This window comes from Parasteatoda tepidariorum, chromosome 6, assembly GCF_043381705.1.
Source record: "Parasteatoda tepidariorum isolate YZ-2023 chromosome 6, CAS_Ptep_4.0, whole genome shotgun sequence".
Classification (NCBI taxonomy): Eukaryota; Metazoa; Arthropoda; class Arachnida; order Araneae; family Theridiidae; genus Parasteatoda; species Parasteatoda tepidariorum.
The window spans coordinates 71,058,011-71,079,968 of record NC_092209.1 but is presented as its reverse complement, the minus strand read 5'-3'; the positions used below and the strand labels follow the sequence as shown (position 1 = coordinate 71,079,968).

Below are 21,958 nucleotides of genomic sequence, written 5' to 3'. Positions count from 1 at the left end.
AATTATTAATTATTATAAATTAATTAATTATAAATTAATTATTTAAAAAATTGATTAATTTAAATATTAAGTATAATTTATAGGATATATACTTTCTTTATAATGCCATTACATATTTCTATTAATATAAAAAGTTTCAGAGCTTTTTATTCACTTTACTTTTTTGGGATTTTATGAACTGAAAAATGACAGTTTTCGTGAGAATGACCCATATATATATTCACACTTCACTATCATATATATATGTTCACACTTTTGCATGAACATAAGGTATGCACATGCACGGAAGTGGAACATTGAGAAATTTATTGGACAAGGCTGACAGAGTATCGAATTGATACTCTGACCATAAAAGAAATTGGATGGCTGGGTTAGGGAACCCTAGATAAGAAAAAAACATATTGTCTATAATAGCTGCTAGTAAAAACTCGTACTACTTTGGCATTGACTCTATTGCCAACAAAAGAATAAAAAGTTAAGTTATTGAATTCAACTTAAGCATATTATTCATGACCATGCTACTACTGAAGATAAGCCTGAAGATGAAAAGAAAACTTTCTCTGTAATCTATATGCAATTGCTGCTCTCGCAGTGATATAAAAATGATAATTTGAGACTTTTACGCAAAAGTAGAGAACACAGGCTTTCTGAGGTCGACCTTAAAGTAAGTAAATACTTACAGAAAAAAGATGGAAAATTCACAAGTGATAAAAATGAAGTGATAAAGAGATGCAGAGTATTTCATGGAACTACTTGAAGGAAAAAATATTCATAACACAAAAAGAAAACCAAATGGCAACAATTGGAGGAATTGATGATGGAATTGACTATTATGGCTCCATTAGTGAAACAAACTGTCAAAAAGTTAAACCGCTATACATCCGCTGGACCAGATAGGATAAAACCTGATCTTATATAGATCAATGATCTGATGCCATCCATACAATTATATGTAATGTTTGGCTAAAAAGGAAACTTAATGGGCTAATATCTGCCCAATATATAAAAAGGGGAGGAAAAAAATTAAGCGCTGCAACTACAGAGGAATAACCTTGATGAATACTATTTTTAAAATCTCCTCTAATATATTATATATATATCTATGCATTGAAATAGGTATTAAAGAAGCAAAAGATATAATGTCGATACAGATCATCTTCTTTAATTTTTCATTTTAAGACAGCGTATGATAGCATAAAGCAGAAAAAGTTAAATGAAGCAATGACTAAATTTAAATTCCCAACAAAACTTATCAGTCTTTTCAAAGCAGCTCTTTCAAGCGTTTGATGTTACATCAAAACACAGAATGAGTTTCTTGACGCCCTTTTTTTTACTGATAAAGGTTTTGAACAAAGTGATGCCCTATCACGCCTGCTTTATAAATTATTGACATTATGCATTAGATAAGATCATCAGAGATGTAAAGACAAACAAATAATAGAACTTAATACAACAAATCATTTAAATGCATGCGCGGACGATCTTGATAATACAGGCAGATCAAGGCGGACTTTTAATGAGGCGTTTGTAGCTCTTCTGACAGAGGCTAAAATAAATGGGCCTACGCATCAACGAAAAGAAAACAAAATGTATGGACGTGACCAATCTAGTCTGGTAGTGAACCATTGAGGGTGAACGGTCACACCACTGAGAAAGTCACTGAATTTAACAAAAATGAACGAAAATGAAATGAACTAACTGTTGAGTTATTTAATTGAAAACTAACAAAAATGAACTGTTACTAACGAATAAAGAAGTTGATGCGGGTGAGCAGATGCTACTCTGGTTTAAGAAACCAACAAAGATTACGACTCAATTGCAATAGAACGAGACTCAGTATGCATGAAACACTATGTCAGCGAAAGGCTGAGATTGAATGAACCAAAAACAGGTCACTAATCAGGGGTCTGTTAAGAAGAAATTTGGGTCCGTTAACGGACCCTTCACAAAATATCTTTTCATAAAAACGGACCCTTCACAAAGTAATTTTTCTTTTAATCGGACCCTTCACAAATTTGTTTATCTTCATTATTGTTTTGTAAATCGAATAAACCCTTTCCAGGGCAGAAAACAAGAAAGATGGATGTAAACGAATTAAGTTTTGTCTTCGAGAGACGATTCTTCCATTATTCGTCCGAAATGAATAATCTTAGTTCAGCAGTATAGGCTAAATACCAAATATTTGCATGTTGCATCTCTAATTTAGAAGTAGAAATTGCTGTTTATTTTTGAAAATTAAATTTTTTTTACTGTAATTTTACAGTGCCGAGCATAATCTTGTATCTATTTACAGTTTAAAAAATCCTTGAAAAAGTTTTCTGCAATAACCGGACCTTATTTGCACAAATTTATAAAAGCGGACCCTGGTTGAAAGAACGTGAGTAATTTTTTCACAATTTCTCGAAAACCGGACCTTTCACAAAATGTCTCGACAGACCCCTGCTAATGCAGCAATACCTAAAACAGTATTCCTGTAATAAGTACTAATACAGGAATACCCAGAAACAGGTTACTTTCATTTTGATGACATCGAACAAATTTAAAAACATTAAAAGAAACTAATTGGAAAAAATCAACGGCAAGAGGTGTTGCTTATGAGCAACGGAGTTTCTGTGCAACAAGCCAAGCACCTCCGATCGATATAAAATAAGGGGGCAAACATTAACTGGCACTGTTGATCGAAAATAAAATAGCTGTTGAAGCTGTTGAAAAAAATCAAGCATCATCGGAAAAACAAAACTAGACTTCGTTGGAGAAAAAAAACAACAACTTCTTGCCCTTTACCTGTAGTGCCAAATATAAAGGATAATTCTGGAAATACATTAATACATATTTTCGGAATCATAATGTATACAGGAATGATCAGTTTATTTATGCATTATCAGATAACGATGCTTCACAAACAAAACCTAAGCATTTGCATACCAACACGAGGCGTTTTACACTTTTTATAACAAGAGAGAGATTCAGATTGAGTTTAACATTAATTATTATTTAAATATTCACCATTGATTATTATTAACTGATTATAAATACCATTATTGTATGTCTATGAACAGTAAACGAGTGAATAAATCTCGATTAAACTGAAGATCCCCGACCGATAATCAATAAACCCCATTTAAATATTTCAAAGATCATTAACCTTTTCCAGAAGGGGAGAGGTCTAGCACGGGACGGTGCTATCTCCTCCTCCTCTTGCTGTTGCTCTTCAGTGTCTGTCTCTGCTTTCTTCTCCTCTTCGACCTCTTTCTTTTCCTCTTCTTTTTCTTCTTCCACCTCTTCCTTCTTCACGTCCCCTCCTCCATTCTTAGGTGCATCCTCATCCTTTGGAGATGGGGTCTTCTCCACTTCCATCTCCTTTTCTCCCTTCTTTTCTTGCTCTTCCAGTTCAGCAGTCATCTTCTCACCTGCGGAGAAAAGAAGATTTAGGTTTAATAGGATGTGTACTTAAAAGGGCAAAGTTGCATTTAAATCTTTCGTTTCTTAAGAAGGAAAAAAATAATTCCATGTCTGCCTCTCTAATACAGGAATGATCAATATTACTAAGGCCGTTGCCCTTAAACACCAGTAATAACCGGTTTATACACTTCTTATATATATATATTTTAGGATCATTTTATTTTATATTCCGTAACATTGATTTGTTGTTGTAGTTTATTTACGTCGCACTAGAGCTGCGCAATGGGCTATTGGCGACGGTCTGAGAAACATCCCTGAGGATGATCAGAGGACATGCCATCACAATTTTGATCCTCAACAGAGGGGATGGCACACCCACTTCGGTAGCCCAACGACCTACACGCGAAGTCGAGCACTTTACGGTAGCACAGTTTAACGAGGACCAATACCGCACATCCTCGGTCCCTACACAGACTGATCCAAGTGGGTCACCCACCCGCACACTGACCGCAGCCAGTGATGCTTGACTTCGGTGATCTGCTGGGAACCGTGTCTTAACGATCAGTCCACTGCGGGACTCCGTAACATTGAACAGACCCAATTCTGAGTTTACAACTATCAATGCTCAACTCCGTAGACTTGTAATTTTGAACCTAACCTAGAAGACAAGGGAGTTCCTGCATAAAAGCATTGGGAGAAACTAGCACTTTGTGGAATTAATCCGCATTTGGAAAGCTGTGAAACTTCCCACGGTTTGCCTGACGGCTAGGGGATTCTATCACATGATCCGTCTACTACTGAGGATATTTTTATGTCAGAATTGTGATTGGTGCGAGCCGGGGGCAGAATTTGTATAGACCAGCCACTGCTGGGATTCAAAGTTGGGTCATCTCATTCGAAAGCAAACGCTCTATCCCCTGAGCCACCGCTGCTCTTAAAGGATCATTTTATTTCATTTTTACTTCATATCCGTCGTTGAACAGCCAACCCAATTTTATGGGTTTACGACTATTAATGTTCAACTCCGTAACCTTGTAATTTTGAACCAATCCAGTAGACAAGAAGAAAACTCCTGGATCACTACCCCCAGTGGTTTTTGATTTGTTATGGGAACATGGGGGAATTTGCGACTCGACAGATTTAACGTGCATCAGTCACCATTTACTACACGCGGAGTCTTCGGCAGGCTGGGATCGAACCCTCGGACTCTTGGACATGGGCCCAGTGCCCTACCAACTATCCCAGCCTCTTAAAGGATCATTGTAAAATATATATTAAAAAAAGAAAAAATATATACGTCAATAGGAGTAGCATATAAAATGTGTGAAAAAGGCAAAAAAGGAATCAAAACCAAACGAGTCACTTCAGAGAAAGGTAGTACTGAAAACATCAAAACCAGTTTGATTGACGAAGGTAACTGAACGGAATTGTAAGAAACACTTCTAATTAAGATAGTGTTTCTCTATTGCTTAAATATTAATGTGTATTATAGCTCATATATTTACCCCAGTGTGTGTGTTCTTTAAATTAATTTTCGATAAGAATTCTTGGAATATATATTAATAGTGATCATGAAACATTATGAAAACAAAACAAAATTCTATCATTACTTTTTCCATTCGAAATATTGTAAAACTAGTTTCTAATTACAGCAATTTAATAGTTTAAAAATTAACTAAAATAAACTAAAATTAGCTACAATGCATTTTCAACTTAATTTAGTCTTCATCATGGGTTTATTCAATAATTATTGAAAACTATTTCGTGCTAAAATATATGAAATCTCTAGAATCATTTTTTGAATTTGTTACTTTCACTTATTAAAGCAAGTTTTTATTAATAAAATAAAGCATATAAAAGTATTTTATGGGAAGTCATATTTATAATGAATAAACAAACCTGCAAATGTATGTCATAACAATAAATAAATAAATACAATTCGGGTAACAAATGAAAATTGGAATTTTAAGAGAGGTTAAACTGAAAATTAATTTTATAAAATCTTTTGCGTAAAAAATATCAATTTCACACAATCAATTAATGATTTCATAATAAAATAAGGCATATAACGTATTTTTGAGTAGCAAATGAAAGTTGTAATTCAAGTGAGTAAAAGCTATAAAGTTTCAAACTGTAATCTTATTTTTTTAAACCTTTTTTCTTTTGTAAAAAAAAAAAAGTAAGATTATTAATAAAATAAATTTCATTTTATACAAAACTTTTCGTTATTTACAGACTTTTAAAATCCTAATGGGGGATTTCATAATTAATGGGTTGTTTCACACCATCATAAATCAAAACATCGAATTCCGAATAACCCAGAAAAATTTCTAAATTCTAGAAGCTGATGAGTGCTTTCATCAGGCGCAGGAAGCTCAACGATTCATTATAATAATGAACTCGCTGCCTGATTAATCTTCATTGGTGAAATTCAAAAATAAGTATTGTTGAAATCCAGGAAAGGGGGAAAGAAAAAGCCGTTACTATGGCAACGCCTTAGTTGACTTAATGGTACTCATTAAGAAATCTTTCACGTAGGGTATCAAGGGAAGAACGATGCTGTGAGCACCTGTGCCCATCTGGAAACCCAAAAAGAAATCAGTTTGTCATTACAAGAGGAAAAAACGGGGATTATTTAGCAAGTTTATTTCCCTTGACTCCGCGTAGAGAATCAATTTTACAATTAAAACGTTTGTTAGAGATACAAACTAGTTTTTCTTTTTTTTTTTTTTTTCAAACTCAACTTGGGTTTCCAGTCAATGCTCTTTATAGTAGTGGGATTGTTTTTTCGCAGTAACGGAGATAATTTTTCGTAGTGTTTTATTGTTGTAACGGAGATAACACTGGGGAACAAACTTTTTTGTTTCGTGAGATTTTTTCAGTAGATCTTAAAACTTTTGTATCGCTGATTTTAAAAAACTGCAATCGGTTTCTTTTTCCTAGGTATAGTTTTTTCTAAAAATGAAATTTTTAGTTTATTTGTTATCAAAATATACAGGTTTAAAAACAGTAAATTTGTCAGATTGTCACTTAAATGTTTTGACTAACTAATAGAGGAGTTAGGGCACATTATTAGAATCAAAATTGCACATGAAATATTGTTGTATTGAAAATAAATGTTGTCATGCGCCGCTACTGGCGCTTTCCTTTTATGAAGTTTTTTTTTTTGGGCGTTTCGGAACAGGTCATAATAGAGAAGCGCTCCAAACCAGGACCTGATTTATCATAAGGCCTGAGAGGCTCTGGTCTAAGGACCCCACATTTCTCTGTCCTCCTATATGTTACAAATATATTCCATGAGCCGCGATAGCTTAGAGGATAGAGCGTTCGCCTTCCAATGCGGCGAACCGGGTTCGAATCCCAGTCAATACGAATTCCGCATCCAGCTTGCGCCGACCACAGTGCTGACGTGAAATATCCTCAGTGTTAGACGGATCATGGGTTAGAGTCCCCTTGCCGTCAGGCTGACCGTGGAAGTTTCTCATGGTCTTCCTCTCCATGCATCGCAAATGTGGGTTACCTCCATCAAAACGTTCCTCAGCGAAGGCAAATTTCTCCCAATACTCGATCCAGGAGTTCCCTGGTCTTCTGGATTGGGTTCAAAATTACAAGGCTACGGAGTTGAACATTAATAGTCGTAAACCCGTAAAATTGGGTCGGTTGTTCAACGACGGTTATAAAATATATTCCATATATTCCACAACTATAGTTAAGCCGTGATAGCTGAGGGGATAGAGCCTACGCATTTCAATGAGGTGAACCGGGTTCGAATCAAAACGATGGCTGGTCGATATGAATTTCGCATCCGGCTTGCACCGACCACAGTGCTGACTTAAAATATCCTCAGTGGTAGACGGATCATGGGTTAGAGTCCCCTTGCCGTTAGGCCAACCGTGGGTGGTTTTCCTCTCTATCTCGATATAGTTTAAAGCGAACTGAAAACTTTTTGCACACAGTTATAAAATTTGTTTAGACAATAAATCCATGCAGAAAATAAATTATGGTTAGTATTTATGTTATTTTATTTATTAATAGTCGAAAAAATTTTGAATTTTAAGGTATAAAATTTTTTATAATTTTAAAGAATGTATTTTTACATGGCAAAATACGAAATTTGAGCGAAATTGGTAGAATAGTTTCTGAGAAATTTTTTTTAAAAAAAGTCATATTTTTTTCGTAACTTAAAGCATCGTCTGGAAATTATTAATTAGCACTTTTTAATTAGCTTAATTAATCGCACTGAGTTCTTTTATCTCTGCTTAGTAAATATTTCTTCAAACAATTCTAATGGCAACATTTATAAATTTGCCGTCTTGCAAAAAAGGTTTTTTGTGTAATTCACCACTTACAACATCACCGACACCGTTATTTTTCATGGCAAATTCCGTGCAAATAGTCACGATTTGTATTTAAACAAATTGCACTCTAAACTTGAGAGCGAAAAATTTGTGGAAATATCTGTCGATCTTGAATCACGTTAGTAAAAATTATGTCTCGTTGTATTGTTCTCGAGATGGAACAAGAAATTATTCAAATACAATTCAAGGAGAAAAGTATTTTTGTAATATTGCATCTAATTTTCATGACTTACTCGTTAAAAAAAGAAGAAAGAAAAATCCAGTTTGCGAAACTTAGCGATATTGCTGTGAAAAATTGCAGTTTGTGAGACAGAAGTGGTGTTAAGCAATTTTATTTGTATATAAATATTAAATAAGTAAGTATAAAAGTTATTTTAAACCACAATATTACTGGAAAACATAATTTTTTTTCCTTACAGAAATGTAAGTAGAAAATTTTAATATGTTTAAATAAAAATATTAGATAAAATCATTAATTGAAAAGACTATAAATAGTATCAATACATTAATTCAGGGTCGGGATTCGCAGGGAGCTGGACTCACGTTCATGAAACGGGAGTTCGAATCCAGTCACATTAGTGACACCTTCTATATTTTTACACAAAGATTCTTTCATAAAGATATGAATTCATTCACTACATATTTCTTACTTAACACAAAGACAGGCACGAAGGAATGTAGTTTAGTGGTTTATTGGATTTAGATACATTTGCAGGATTGTGTGCTGTGCTCAATTTAGGCTTATAAATCTTTGCCAAATAGCAGGACAGATAGCACAATACAGTGAAAAAGAGCACGAATATGCACCCAGGGTAACAGCGGGATTCGAACCCGCTACCTCCACGCTTTGCACAGCGTTTGGCTGGCCATACCGCTTGAACAGGGAGGCCCTTCATGCTATGTAGAACAAAAACAAACTGATTACGCATCGAATTTGCCAGGTACACAAAACAAAAATCTATAACGGTTAAAATAAATTATGTAACCAAATAATAGATCTAAGTTAGGTAAAAGACGTAGACGAGAATTATATTTCAACAAATTCGCCGATAAAACGCTATATTGAATGCTAATTAACTTCTCGTTAATTAGCATTCTATAGCTATGTGGAGAAACTTAACTTTTAACACGTCATTTCGCTTATAAACGATCAGCTGGCGCTGACGTCATAGACCACACATTGGGGTATCACTGTTTTCTTCTTCTTGAAGCACAAGTACCCAATTATGATTGAAAACGATTATTTGCATAGGAAGCAATTATAATTGAAAACGATTATTTATATAAAAAGTAATTATAATTGAAAACGATTATTTATACAGAAAGTAATTATAATTGAAAACGATTATTTATATAAAAAGTAATTATAATTGAAAACGATTATTTAGATAAAAAGTAAATATTTTCAAAGTATAATATTCAGTAGATTTTTTAAACTCAAGGAGGAATTATTCACGTATGTAAAAATACGTCAAAATGTTTTTTTGAAAATTGATTTTTTGTTGTTGCATTTTTCCCATTAAATACAGCTTTTTCTCGGTTGATTTCAAACATTATTTATTAAAAATAAAAATACATTATTTTAAGGGTTAAAAATATAGAAATGTATTAAGATAATCACAAAGGTCCAATTCCCCCAGATTAGGTTGGGTTGATTCCGCAGCAATGGAAGTAAGAATAAATTGCAATGCATTTTTTTGGAGAAACACTCTTATCATTACTGTAGCAATCAGAGACGATAATAACCATTAGGGGAGATAGCATTTCAATCGCCCAAGAGGGATGTTCCAGCAATCTTATCAATTTTAGGGGGTGACAATTCCCTATCCATTACAACTCAACTGAGACTAATTTTTCCCACCCTCACAACTACCGGAAGAACAGTCGTAAAATGACTCATTCTGTCATTTTATGGCAGAATCGTGATTTATCTTCTTTATTTCTTCTTTTCGAAAAAGTTATTTCAGAATTCATTTCGCCATATTGCTTAAAACAACAGGAAAATAATAATCTGAAAAAGATAGAGGGGAAATGCGATTTAGCCAATTTTTAGCCGCCGATTGTTCTAAAAAAGAACGACAATTTGAAAAATCCTTTTAAAAGTGAAGGAAAGATATAAAAGTGTAGGGGTGTATTCTGCTTAAGAAACTAGAAGATTTATTCTCACAAAATTTCAAAATTAGTTACAAAGTTCAACAACAGATGGAGCTTCTGATAACAAAAAGCTATAATGCTTTCTGTTCTATACTAGATTATTCCAGTTGAAATATTACATCGGAAGATTGTCAATTTTGTCCTCAGACTGCGACACATCCTTAATGCGAATCATAGTTACATAGAATCATAGTCACATACTTAATGCGAATCATTGCTTCGAAGCTTTTCAGAGGTAACAGGGCCATCTGTTGAAAAACATGTTAACTAATTTTGAGAAAGCTATTAAATCATGGTTTTTGCTGCATGCCAGAACATCCCAACTACTAATAATTGTACGGTTATCAGACAAATGTTTCCTATTTTACAAATTTTAACAGCATCACATTGTTTCTGTAAATCGTGATTATTTTGTAAGAGTTGTTTTATAGTTTAGTTTCAGTTAACAATGCCATCTGTAGAAAAAGTTTGTAACTAATATTGTAAATTAATGATAACAAAGAAAAGGGTTTCCTAAGCTGCAGAAAGTATAATTCTATATTCTTTTTAATTGATCATTTCAAATTGTAGGACATCTTCTGAGATGGTCGCATTGACAGCGCTAATAATCAAAATTCGCTTTTTTTTTAAAAAAAGAAATTCAAATTAATTTTGTTTTGGTGCTTAAAATTGCCGTTATAAAATCTAGAATAAGTTAAATTTTCTTTCTAATTTAATTCACCTTTTAATTAAAAAGCGGCGCAAAGACTAAGAAAAGACCAGTAATTGGTGGATCTATTTAATACCCTACTGCTCCTTTTATGTTTCCTAACACACCACGAGAAAAAAAACCATAAAATTCGCACTTTGGAACCATGTGGGATAATTTAGGATCATTTCTTTTATTGGTTGAGGCAAAATTCCTCGGTAAAAGGACTTTCTTGCTGCTGTTAACTGCCAGCTTATTGATTTCCTCACTTATATTGCTCTCCGCAGAACAACAAACTTAATTATGCCACTTTAGAGTTGGAAATAATAAAGATTAATGTGAAAGCTTACAAAAGAATTAAGAAACTACACCGTTTTTACGTCTGGAAGTACGTAAAAACTAGATAAAAACTATTACTTTCTTAGGCATAAATGTTCAAAAACAAGTAAAGTTTTTTTCATTTTTATTTTCTTTTAAATGATAATAATTATTAAATTATAAAGATATTAGAACTGATGATAAAAAGAAATTAATAGGATTAAAATAAATAAATAAAAGGTTAAGTGGAAAATTTATCAGAAAGAATAGATGATTTCAATGATAAAAATTATCACTAACAAAACAGCTTCATAGATAAAAATAACCATTAAAAATAGCTTTGATGATAAAAACAATCATGAACAGATCGTTTCACAGATATATATATATTTGTATAAAATAGTTTTAACGAGAAAAATACGAAATTAAAATATGTATATATTTACATAATTTTATCATTTATTTTTTTGATTTTAATTTTTTTTATCAAGTCTAGTATTTCCATAAACTTATGAAAAGATTATATTTGTCAATAAAAAGAAATCAATAAAATGAAATTAGAAATGAATAAAAATAAAAAGAAGAATTTTTTTTTGGGAGGGAGGGGGGATAAATTTATCACCTAGTAATTGCAAGGATAAAAATCTAGTTACCGATAAATTATCAGAAACCAAATAATTTTAAGGATAAAATGTATTATCACTGACAAGATAATTTTACAGATAAAAATTATCATTAGCAAGAACGTTTTTATGATAAAATCGATCATTGATCAAGACCATTTCGTTGATAAAAATCATCAATATAAATGTAACTGTAACAAAAAATACAAGAAATTCGTAAGTTAAGGAGTAACTAGCAAAAATTGTATTTTAATTTCTAAAAACTGGAAGAAAAAAAAACAGATTTTAAACTTTGTAGAGATTTATTTTTTTCTTCAATTTCCGTTTATATATATCCCATAGCAAACTAAGCAGTACTTTTTTTTTATTCAAATTTAATTTTTTTAAATTCGTACTGCACAAAAGTTCTTTCATATTTATAACTCGAAATGTATTTAGATACACTTAAATGAAAAAAACAGTAACATACAATGCCACATTATGCTTTTCAGAAAAAATGCAATTGATTATTAACACACAAAGTTGAATACAGACACTGTTTCTAGTCGGTAAAATACAGTTTAAAAGGTTATCAAAATAAAGAGAAATTCATTGTATGATTAGTGTTTTTTTCTCTTTCTTTCCCAATACAATGCAAATAGGCATAGCGTGTATCATTAATTTTCCTTATTATTACCACATCGAATTCAAAAAATAATATACAAAATCCTCACGTGCGGTTATCAATAAATACCAATTAACAACGTATCAGTATTAATACTCCATCTGCTAACAAATATGTTACATATTGCAGCTGTCACAAAATATGCTTTGCTAATCACCCTTTATTTAAAAGTGAAAATGTATCAGAAAGCTCCAAAAGTGGATAACCTCTATCAACTCACGCAACTGCATACACTCAGCCAGTATAAACACAACGCTGGTTATACGACCCAGCCTTGCAAAACCTTGAAACTGTGCCCTCGACCGTAACCTACACGTATCCTTCCTGTACACGCAATACAATTCACTTTCGTACGCTTGTTTATCACAGAAAGTCGTTGGAATAAGGTGTCCGGACAAATGTTGTAGCATAACGAACCTGAAACAATGGAGGTGCTACAACACTCTTGCAAGATTTTTGAATGAATTCTTGACACAACTACTTCCGTGTGTAGTTTGTTCTTAATGAATAGGAAACTGGCATTGTGCTGGGCGTATTTGCTGTTATGGTAATGCAAGCATTGCCTACCAGTGTTTGCAATGAGAGAGTAGCGAAAAATTATGATCTTTCATAATCATATAATAACAAACCGATAATGATTTTAAGAAAGGACTTCAAAAAATAATTAACGGATGGATCTGAAAGGGTTAAATTATCCAAATCAATGAAAGGATCAAATTATTGCATAGCTGCCAACATGGATAGGCAAAAATCCTGCAGATTTTACAAACCGATAATGATTTTACGACAGGATTTCAAAGAATAATTAAAGGATTAATATGAAGCTGTCAGCATATATATANATATATATAATAATATATATATATATATATATATATATATATATATATATATATAACATAAAAAACTTCAATTAATCTTTTTATGTTAGTTCTTTTCTGAATATCCTTTTATTTTATTTTATTAATCTAATCGAAATGCTATCTCACACTATTAAATTCACATCCTGTCCTTAAATTCATTTTTTGGCTCAACTATGCATTAATTAAAAGCAGGACATTTTCCCCTTTAATCTTCGTGGGAATCACTCAACCTATTCCATAAACCAATAGTAATTTCTAAGATTTCCATCTTTTCCCTAAATAGAGACATTTACGGATTTTACTTTGCAAGAGTTTCCCTAACATATAACCGAGGAGTGCAATTTTTCGTGTACACTTTTCATGACTGCTATGTCTAATAATTAATAAATAAATTTTGTACCCTCCTTCTCTGCCTTAGACCTGTTTTAATCCTTCCACTCGGCAACGATATATATATATATTAGGATGAATGCACTACTCAATAGAAAAATCTTAAAACAAAATTTGCAAAATGGAGTAGACTCAACGCAATGTACCACTCTATGCAAAAATCTTGAATTTAGGCAAAATCTACTCTTATCAGAGAAAGGAATCCATCATCCTATATAAAAATATTCACGTTATCTAGATATAGTTTACGTATGAAAATATTCGTTCTCTGTTTATTTTCCTCTACTGTTAAAACTTGCATAGATAGCAAAAGTACTTTCTTACGTAACAAAGAAATAGGTCCCATTTTAAAGTTTTTTTCAGGGATAAAAAAAACCGTTAGAAAGTCGTCTATCTGTATCTCGAAGAGGCCCCAGAGCTGCAGCAAAATCACACATTTTATGGAGGAGTAAAAAAATATATAATAAAAATACTTGGAACAGAATGTCAAGGTGAAGGATGGAAAATACAGACCCAGGAGAACCCCTGACCTTTTACTCCCCACCCATGCCCTAAAAAGTAAAAATAAAAAAAAATGTTGCACAGAGAAAGGAATGGAGGTGTTTAAGTAAAACCTCTTTCTGAGAAGAATTTTATTTTCGTTTAGGGAATTTTCCTACTGGCTTTAACATTGTGGGTAGAATTCGAAAGAGGACTCTTTTTAAGCTATATAGTGTTTGTACGTTTAAAATTTTTAATATATTTACTATGGTTTATTGACTAAAACTATTCAATTCCACACAAGATTTGCATGCATTTTATAGATAACTAAATAGTTTGAAAGAAATAAGAGTATTTTTTTACTTTACTAATTGAGGCCTACAGTTTCCCTCTTACATGTTACAGTTTAAGTGCAGAAATGAGTTACGCTGCAGATTTTCTAGGGTGCTAAAAAAAATAGTTTCATTTTTCAAATTACCTAGATAATCTGAACATTACTTAGATAAGATGCACAATACCTAGACAATCTGAACATTACCTAGATAATCTGAACAATACGTAGATAAGCTGCAAATTACCTAGAAAATCTGAACATTACTTAGATTAAGCTGCAAATTACCTAGATAATCTGAACATAACTTAGATAAGCTGCGCATTACCTAGACAATCTGAACATTACCTAGATAATCTGAACATTACTTAGCTGCAAATTACCTAGATAATCTGAATATTACTTAGATAAGCTGCACATTACTTAGATAATCTGAACATTAATTAGATAAGCTGCGAATTACCTAGATAATCTGAACATTACTTAGATAAGCCGCACTTTACCTACTAGGCGATCATTAAAGTGAAAAAAAGATCTTTGCTGGGACAACAGCAAAGATCTTTTCCTTTCAAAGATCAGCAACCTTTCTGTACGCTTAAATTAACATTATGTTATTATTTTTCGCTGTCCAAAGAATAAAGTTATTACAATCAAACAATCAACATATTAGTTGATAGAATCAATCTTTATAATCAATTATAGAATTATACTGCAATATTGTTACAGTTACGGAAATTACCATAATATCATTAATTTATCTTTCGATGTCTAAAGAATTAAGTAAATACAATCAAGTACAGACTTTTAAACTTTAACGAATACGGAATCCGTTAATATGCATATTATATAGGTAAATGCGAAAAAAGATAAATGTATAAATATAAGAAATTATAAAGATACTCCTTGCATTTTTATAATAAAATTTATACAAAATAAATACAAATTATCCTTTTTTTTTTCTTAAAAAAAAAAGGGAACAAAGATTAAATTGAAACACTTCACATTGAAAAACTTTAAACATAGCTTAGATAAATTTCAAGACAAATTAAAGACATCCTATTTTATGTTAACAACTAAAATATATAAAACAAAAATTTTTTTTCTTTAAATCAATATAGATTTATCGTCTGCAACAGAAAGGCTCATTAAATTTAAAACGATATTTCAAAAGAGGATCCTTCACTGCAGACAATCACAAATGAAGAATAAAGTGCTTTTAATTAACAAAAGTAAAATCGAAAATAATATCGATAAACAAGCGTTCACTAACTTTTTTACGCTTTATTTCATTAAATTCTAATGACATACTTCAAAACGCATTAACTTTGGAGCAGACGAAAATTGCTTTAAGTTAAAATGTTCTTCCAAGCAGAAAACGATTGCTTGTCGCTTCTTTTTTAAAGATCGTTCGGAAAACTTCATATTCAAGTAATTGAAGATACGTTCTTAAAATAAATATTTGCATTTACAGCTGTTTGTTTTCGAGAAGAAAAAAATAAATAAAAATGCAAGTTAATGAATGCATTTCAATTTATAAAATAAATAAGTCATTTGATTTAATTTAAGAAAGAAATTTCGAATTTTTATTCTGAAAATGAAACATTAGAATATTTTTCGACACATTTTGGTGGTGGTAATTATAAGTTAATTATGTATGTCATAAGGAGTAAAAATAATTAAGTTATTTTAAAAATGTTGAATTTTAGGATGCTTTTTACGATTGGCTAAAAGATATATTAATTGCATTTATTTGCATAAAATATTTTTAGGATAAAAACTTTTCTTGTCATATGTTCTATCTATTGTATTGCATGCTGATGGTTATTTTCTATAAATAATTTTTTTTTTTATTCTCGAGATTTTATTTTGTTGACAGTGTATAAAATTAGGGTTCAAACGAAAACGAAGTAGAAATTTTAAGTTGTTTTATTTTTTATCAAACCATTATCTATGTATAACAGTACTCCATCTGTACTGAAATGGTTGTACAATGCTTTAAAAAAAAAAAAAAAAAACGGATTGCTTTGAATAACTTTTGATTTATTGATCAGTTCTTTACATTCTAGGACTCCATCTTATGGTTCGAGGACCTTTTTCAACGGATTCGAAATTTTTGACCCCCAAAATATTGGAGGTACCCGCAGTCTCTATAGTTTAGTAGAGAGCGATAAAGTTTGGACACCCTAATGGTAATTTTATTTTTTGCGTATTTCGCCATATCTCGAGAACTTTTTATATGAATTGAAAAATCTTTGCTCACAATTATATAAAATTCATTTATCCAAAGATAAATTCAAAAGTTATTCAAAACGGATGGCTTTGAATAACTTTTGATTTATTGATCGGTTCTTCATATTCTAGGACTCCATCTTAATGGTTCGAGGACCTTTTTCAACGGATTCGAAATTTTTGACCCCCAAAATATTGGAGGTACCCGCAGTGTCTATAGTTTAGTAGAGAGCGATTAAGTTTGGACACCCTAATGGTAATTTTATTTTTTGCGTATTTCGCCATATCTCGAGAACTTTTTATATGAATTGAAAAATCTTTGCTCACAATTATATAAAATTCATTTATCCAAAGATAAATTCACGCAAAAAATAAAAGTTAATAAATATTATTTTATTTAGTAACAGTCGAAAAAATTTTGAATTGTAAGGTATACAATTTTTGATATAATTTTAAAGTATCTAATTTTACAAGGCAAAATACAAAATTTGAGCAAAATCGGTTGAATAGTTCCTGCGAATTTTTAAAAAGCATATTTACAATTTATATTTATTTACAACTCGATTTATAATTGTGTGGAAAAAAATTTCAATTCTTTTAAAAAATTCTCGAGATATGTCGAAATGTGCAAAAAATAAAATTAACATGATGGAGTTCATACTTCGGACCGCTCTCCTACCAAACTATTGGTGACCCTATTTTCCGTATTGCGGTTACCCCCTACGATTTGGAAGTCAAAAATCGGAATCCGTCGAAAGTAATGTATGCTTATTCACAGAAAGTACGTTTTTGTGTCTGTTTTCATAACTTGAAATATTGTCTGCACTAATTAATTAGTATATTTAAGGTTACCCCCTCGAACCATTAAAATTGATTCCCAGAACGTGAAAATCCGATTATCAGATCAAAAATTATCAGGGTGGTCCGTGGCTCTTTTTTTTTCTTTTTTTTTTTTAATTTTTTATTTATTAAAATAAATTATGCGCCATGATCAATTATTTTTTTTTGGTGCACATACAACTTAAAACTTCATTTTAAATTATCAAATTAAAAATCTATTAAAAACTGCGGAGTTTAAGATCGTAATCTTAAAATGTTCATTATACTTCCATACATATTTTTCTAATTAAGGAACAAGTAAGAACCTATAAGGTGGCAGAAATACAGCAATTTTAATGTTACTTTAATAAATAAAAGAAAAAAAGAAGAAAAAAACAGCTACTAACAGACTAACCATTTTAAAACATATAAAAATTCAAAACTATGTTTCATCTGAAAAAATGTAAAAGAGATACGCAAATTTGCAAACACTTTGCAAGAAAAAAAAAGCGTTTGTCGAAGCAGTGAATGATCGACAGACATGTTTTTTTCTTAGTTAAAGATCACAATTTCTGATATGAATAATTGGCAACATAATTTGTTGAATATAACTTCCACCTGTTTCTATGTATTGGGTGAAAAAAACTATTTGTTTTTATTATTTCATTTATATTTGATTTTTAAAAATTGTTCGCAATGAAAAGAATTTTTTTAAATTGGACAGAGATAGAAGTATAAATATTTAACAGTAATTTCGAGCAGAAAAAATATTTTTATACTTAAAAAATTAAAAAAAATTTGTTTTAAAAAATTGACATTTTGCATTCAAAATTAACAAAATTTTTAAGAATGATTTATTATCATCAAAATCTGTATTTAATCAATTTATGGAATCAATGTAGTTCTCCTGAACGAAATTACTTCAATTCAGATTTTACAGAATTATTCTATTCGTAAATACGATTTCAGAATCATTTTAATCCTAAATAGAATCTCTGAATTATTTTAATCGTGATAAAACAATTCTACAATTACTTCATTTCAGACTTTTCAAAATTATTTTATTCAGAAATAGGATTTCAGAATCATTTTAATCCTAAATAGAATTTCTGAATTGTTTTATCACGATTAAAATTATTTCATTTCAGACTTTTCAAAGTTATTTTTCATTCAGAAATAGGATTTCAGAATCATTTTAATCCTAAATGGAATTTCTGAATTATTTTAATCGTGATAAAACAATTCTACAATTATTTCATTTCAGACTTTTCAAAATTATTTTATTCAGAAATAGGATTTCAGAATCATTTTAATTCTAAATAGAATTTCTGAATTGTTTTATCACGATTAAAATTATTTCATTTCAGACTTTTCAAAGTTATTTTTATTCAGAAATAGGATTTCCGAATCATTTTAATCCTAAATAGAATTTCTGAATTATTTTAATCGTGATAAAACAATTCTACAATTATTTCATTTTAGATTTTTCAAAATTATTTTATTCAGAAATAGGATTTCAGAACCATTTTAATCCTGAATAGAATTTCTGAATTGTTTTATCACGATTAAAATTATTTCATTTCAGACTTTTCAAAGTTATTTTTATTCAGAAATAGGATTTCAAAATCATTTTAATCCTAAATAGAATTTCTGAATTGTTTTATCACGATTAAAATTATATCATTTCAGACTTTTCAAAGTTATTTTTATTCAGAAATAGGATTTCCGAATCATATTAATCCTAAATAGAATTTCTGAACTATTTTAATCGTGATAAAACAATTCTACAATTATTTCATTTTAGACTTTTCAAAATTATTTTATTCAGAAATAGGATTTCAGAATCATTTTAATCCTGAATAGAATTTCTGAATTGCTTTATCATGATTAAAATTATTTCATTTCAGACTTTTCAAAGTTATTTTTATTCAGAAATAGGATTTCAGAATCATTTTAATCCTGAATAGAATTTCTGAATTGTCTTATCACGATTAAAATTATTTCATTTCAGACTTTTCAAAGTTATTTTTTCTTCAGAAATAGGATTTCAGAATTGTTTTATCACGATTAAAACTATTTCATTTCAGACTTTTCAAAGGTATTTTTTATTCAGAAATAGGATTTAAGAATCATTTTAATCCTTAATAGAATTTCTGAATTATTTTAATCGCGATAAAACAATTCTACAATTATTTCATTTCAGACTTTTCTAAATTATTTTATTCAGAAATAGGATTTCAGAATCATTTTAATCCTGAATAGAATTTCTGAATTGTTTTATCACGATAAAAATTATTTCATTTCAGACTTTTCAAAGTTATTTTTATTCAGAGATAGGATTTCAGAATCATTTTAATCCTAAATAGAATTTCTGAATTATTTTAATCGTGATAAAACAATTCTACAATTATTTCATTTCAGACTTTTCAAAATTATTTTATTCAGAAATAGGATTTCAGAATCATTTTAATCCTGAATAGGTATTCTGAATTGTTTTATCACGATTAAAATTACTTCATTTCAGACATTTCAGAGTTATTTTTATTCAGAAATAGGATTTCAGAATCATTTTAATCCTAAATAGAATTTCTGAATTGTTTTATCACGAATAAAATTATTTCATTTCAGACTTTACAAAGTTATTTTTTATTCAGAAATAGGATTTCAGAACCATTTTAATCCTAAATAGAATTTCTGAATTGTTTTATCACGATTAAAATTATTTCATTTCAGACTTTTATTTTTATTCAGAAATAGGATTTCAGTATCATTTTAATCCTAAATAGAATTTCTGAATTATTTTATCACGATTAAAATTATTTCATTTCAGACTTTTCAAAGTTATTTTTATTCAGAAGTAGGATTTCAGAATCATTTTAATCCTAAACAGAATTTTTGAATTATTTTAATCGCGATGAAATAATTTTGAAATACTATTATGACATAAAAAATATAATAAATTTTAAATAAAAACTGTTCATGCGATAGCAAGTGAAAAGAAGTAAGTCTTTTACACCAATAGAAACTGTTAACCTTTGTGAAAATGCAAACACCTATTAAAATTGATTTTTTTAGTTGTTTATTCTAATGACAGATAAAGTTATCAACCATCAAGTTTCACCAACAAAACAAGTTATTCCAAATCAAAATACTTATATTTTCCTTCGGTATTTTTTCTATCCTCACATATTTTAGTTATTCCCACTAACATGGAATTCCAGACTGTCCACCATTTTATTTCCGCCAGACAAACGGATAAGTGGAAGTTGACCAAACACTGGGAGAAAATGGACCATCAAATCTCCTCAGTCCGTAAATACATTTCTATATCTCCATCAATCCATAATAATTTTCCTGCTGGGGTACTTATCCAAAACAGATGTGGTCAGAAAATCAATCAATCAATGACTTCCTATGTGACGGTCTACAAACATATTATCCCTCACTCTCTGTCAAATACGTGATGTTTGCTTTAAGGGGATTTTCCGGAATAATATATCGGTATAAATTGTAGTCAGGAATGAGCTGACCTCTAAATATTTCCTAATAAGAAGTTCAAAAATATTTTTATATATATTCGTTTTTTTTTAAATAAAAAAATTATGATATATTTCTTATTCTGTTAGGCAAGACAAAAATTTTATGAAAGGATAATTACATAATGTATAGAAATCACAAAGTAAATAGTTAAATGTTTTTTTTTTTTGATCTTAATGCATCGCTTATTAAAAAAAATGTATTCGTAAGCCATCAAACTATAAGTTATAATTATTATTATTATTACTCATTATTTTAATATTGTAAAATAATTATAAATATATATGATAATAATTTTAATAAGATATAATAGTTATTTCAAAAATATACTTATTATTTTTAATTACAATTTACTCCGTTATAAACTCCGTTTATTTTTAAAAATCACCATTTTTTTAACCCAGATAAAAAAAAAATTATACAACAAAGAAAAATTCTCAATTTTTGCTCATTTGCGCAAAAAATAATGCCGTAATAGCGTACATTTTTAAATATTAAATAAATAAATATTAAGTATTTCAATTTCTTTCTTGAGAGGGGGGGTAAGAATGGGGGCAAGTGGTGGCAAGAATTAATTTTTTTTACATACTGATATAATGCGCCATTTTCATTATCACCATCCTACAGAATGTTGGTAGAGTTAAACAAAACTTAACTTGACCATACTAAATTGGACAAAAATAGAAAAATAGCATAATACTGTTGAAAGTTGTTATTTAATATGGCGGTAGAATTTTAAAACAGCCATAAAAAAAAAAACTTTTTTTAGAAAATTTTATTTTTAGAAGCACAAAATCGTAGAAAGTAAGAAGCAAACACATTATTTTACTTTCAAGGTGTCAGAAGAATATGTCGGGAAAATCGTAGAAAAAAAGAATTTAAAGCGGAGGGAGCAATTTTCGAAAAATTCCACTTTTGGGAACACAAAATTGACCCCTTCCAAGGTGTTAATAGTTGTTATTTAATGTGGCGAAAATTAAAAAAACAGCAAAATTCTCTTCAAAAAGGCTTAAAAAAAAATTAAATAAATAATTTAGAACGAAAACGATTTTTTTAAGAAGCTTTTGGAAATAGCTTCTTGCTTAAAGGATATATATATATA

The 21,958-nt window shown here is 30.0% G+C and overlaps 1 protein-coding gene across 1 annotated transcript in view; it reads right to left on the bottom strand.

Annotated features, from left to right (window-relative positions):
• The window catches only part of LOC107441543 (neurotactin), an 87,437-nt gene that overhangs the window by 15,949 nt on the left and 49,530 nt on the right, over positions 1–21,958 (bottom strand). Inside the window, exon 3 of the mRNA XM_016054850.3 lies at positions 3,146–3,410. Within this exon, the coding sequence (XP_015910336.2) occupies positions 3,146–3,402 (257 nt within the window). The 5' untranslated portion in view covers positions 3,403–3,410. The remainder of the gene's footprint in view (positions 1–3,145; positions 3,411–21,958) is intronic.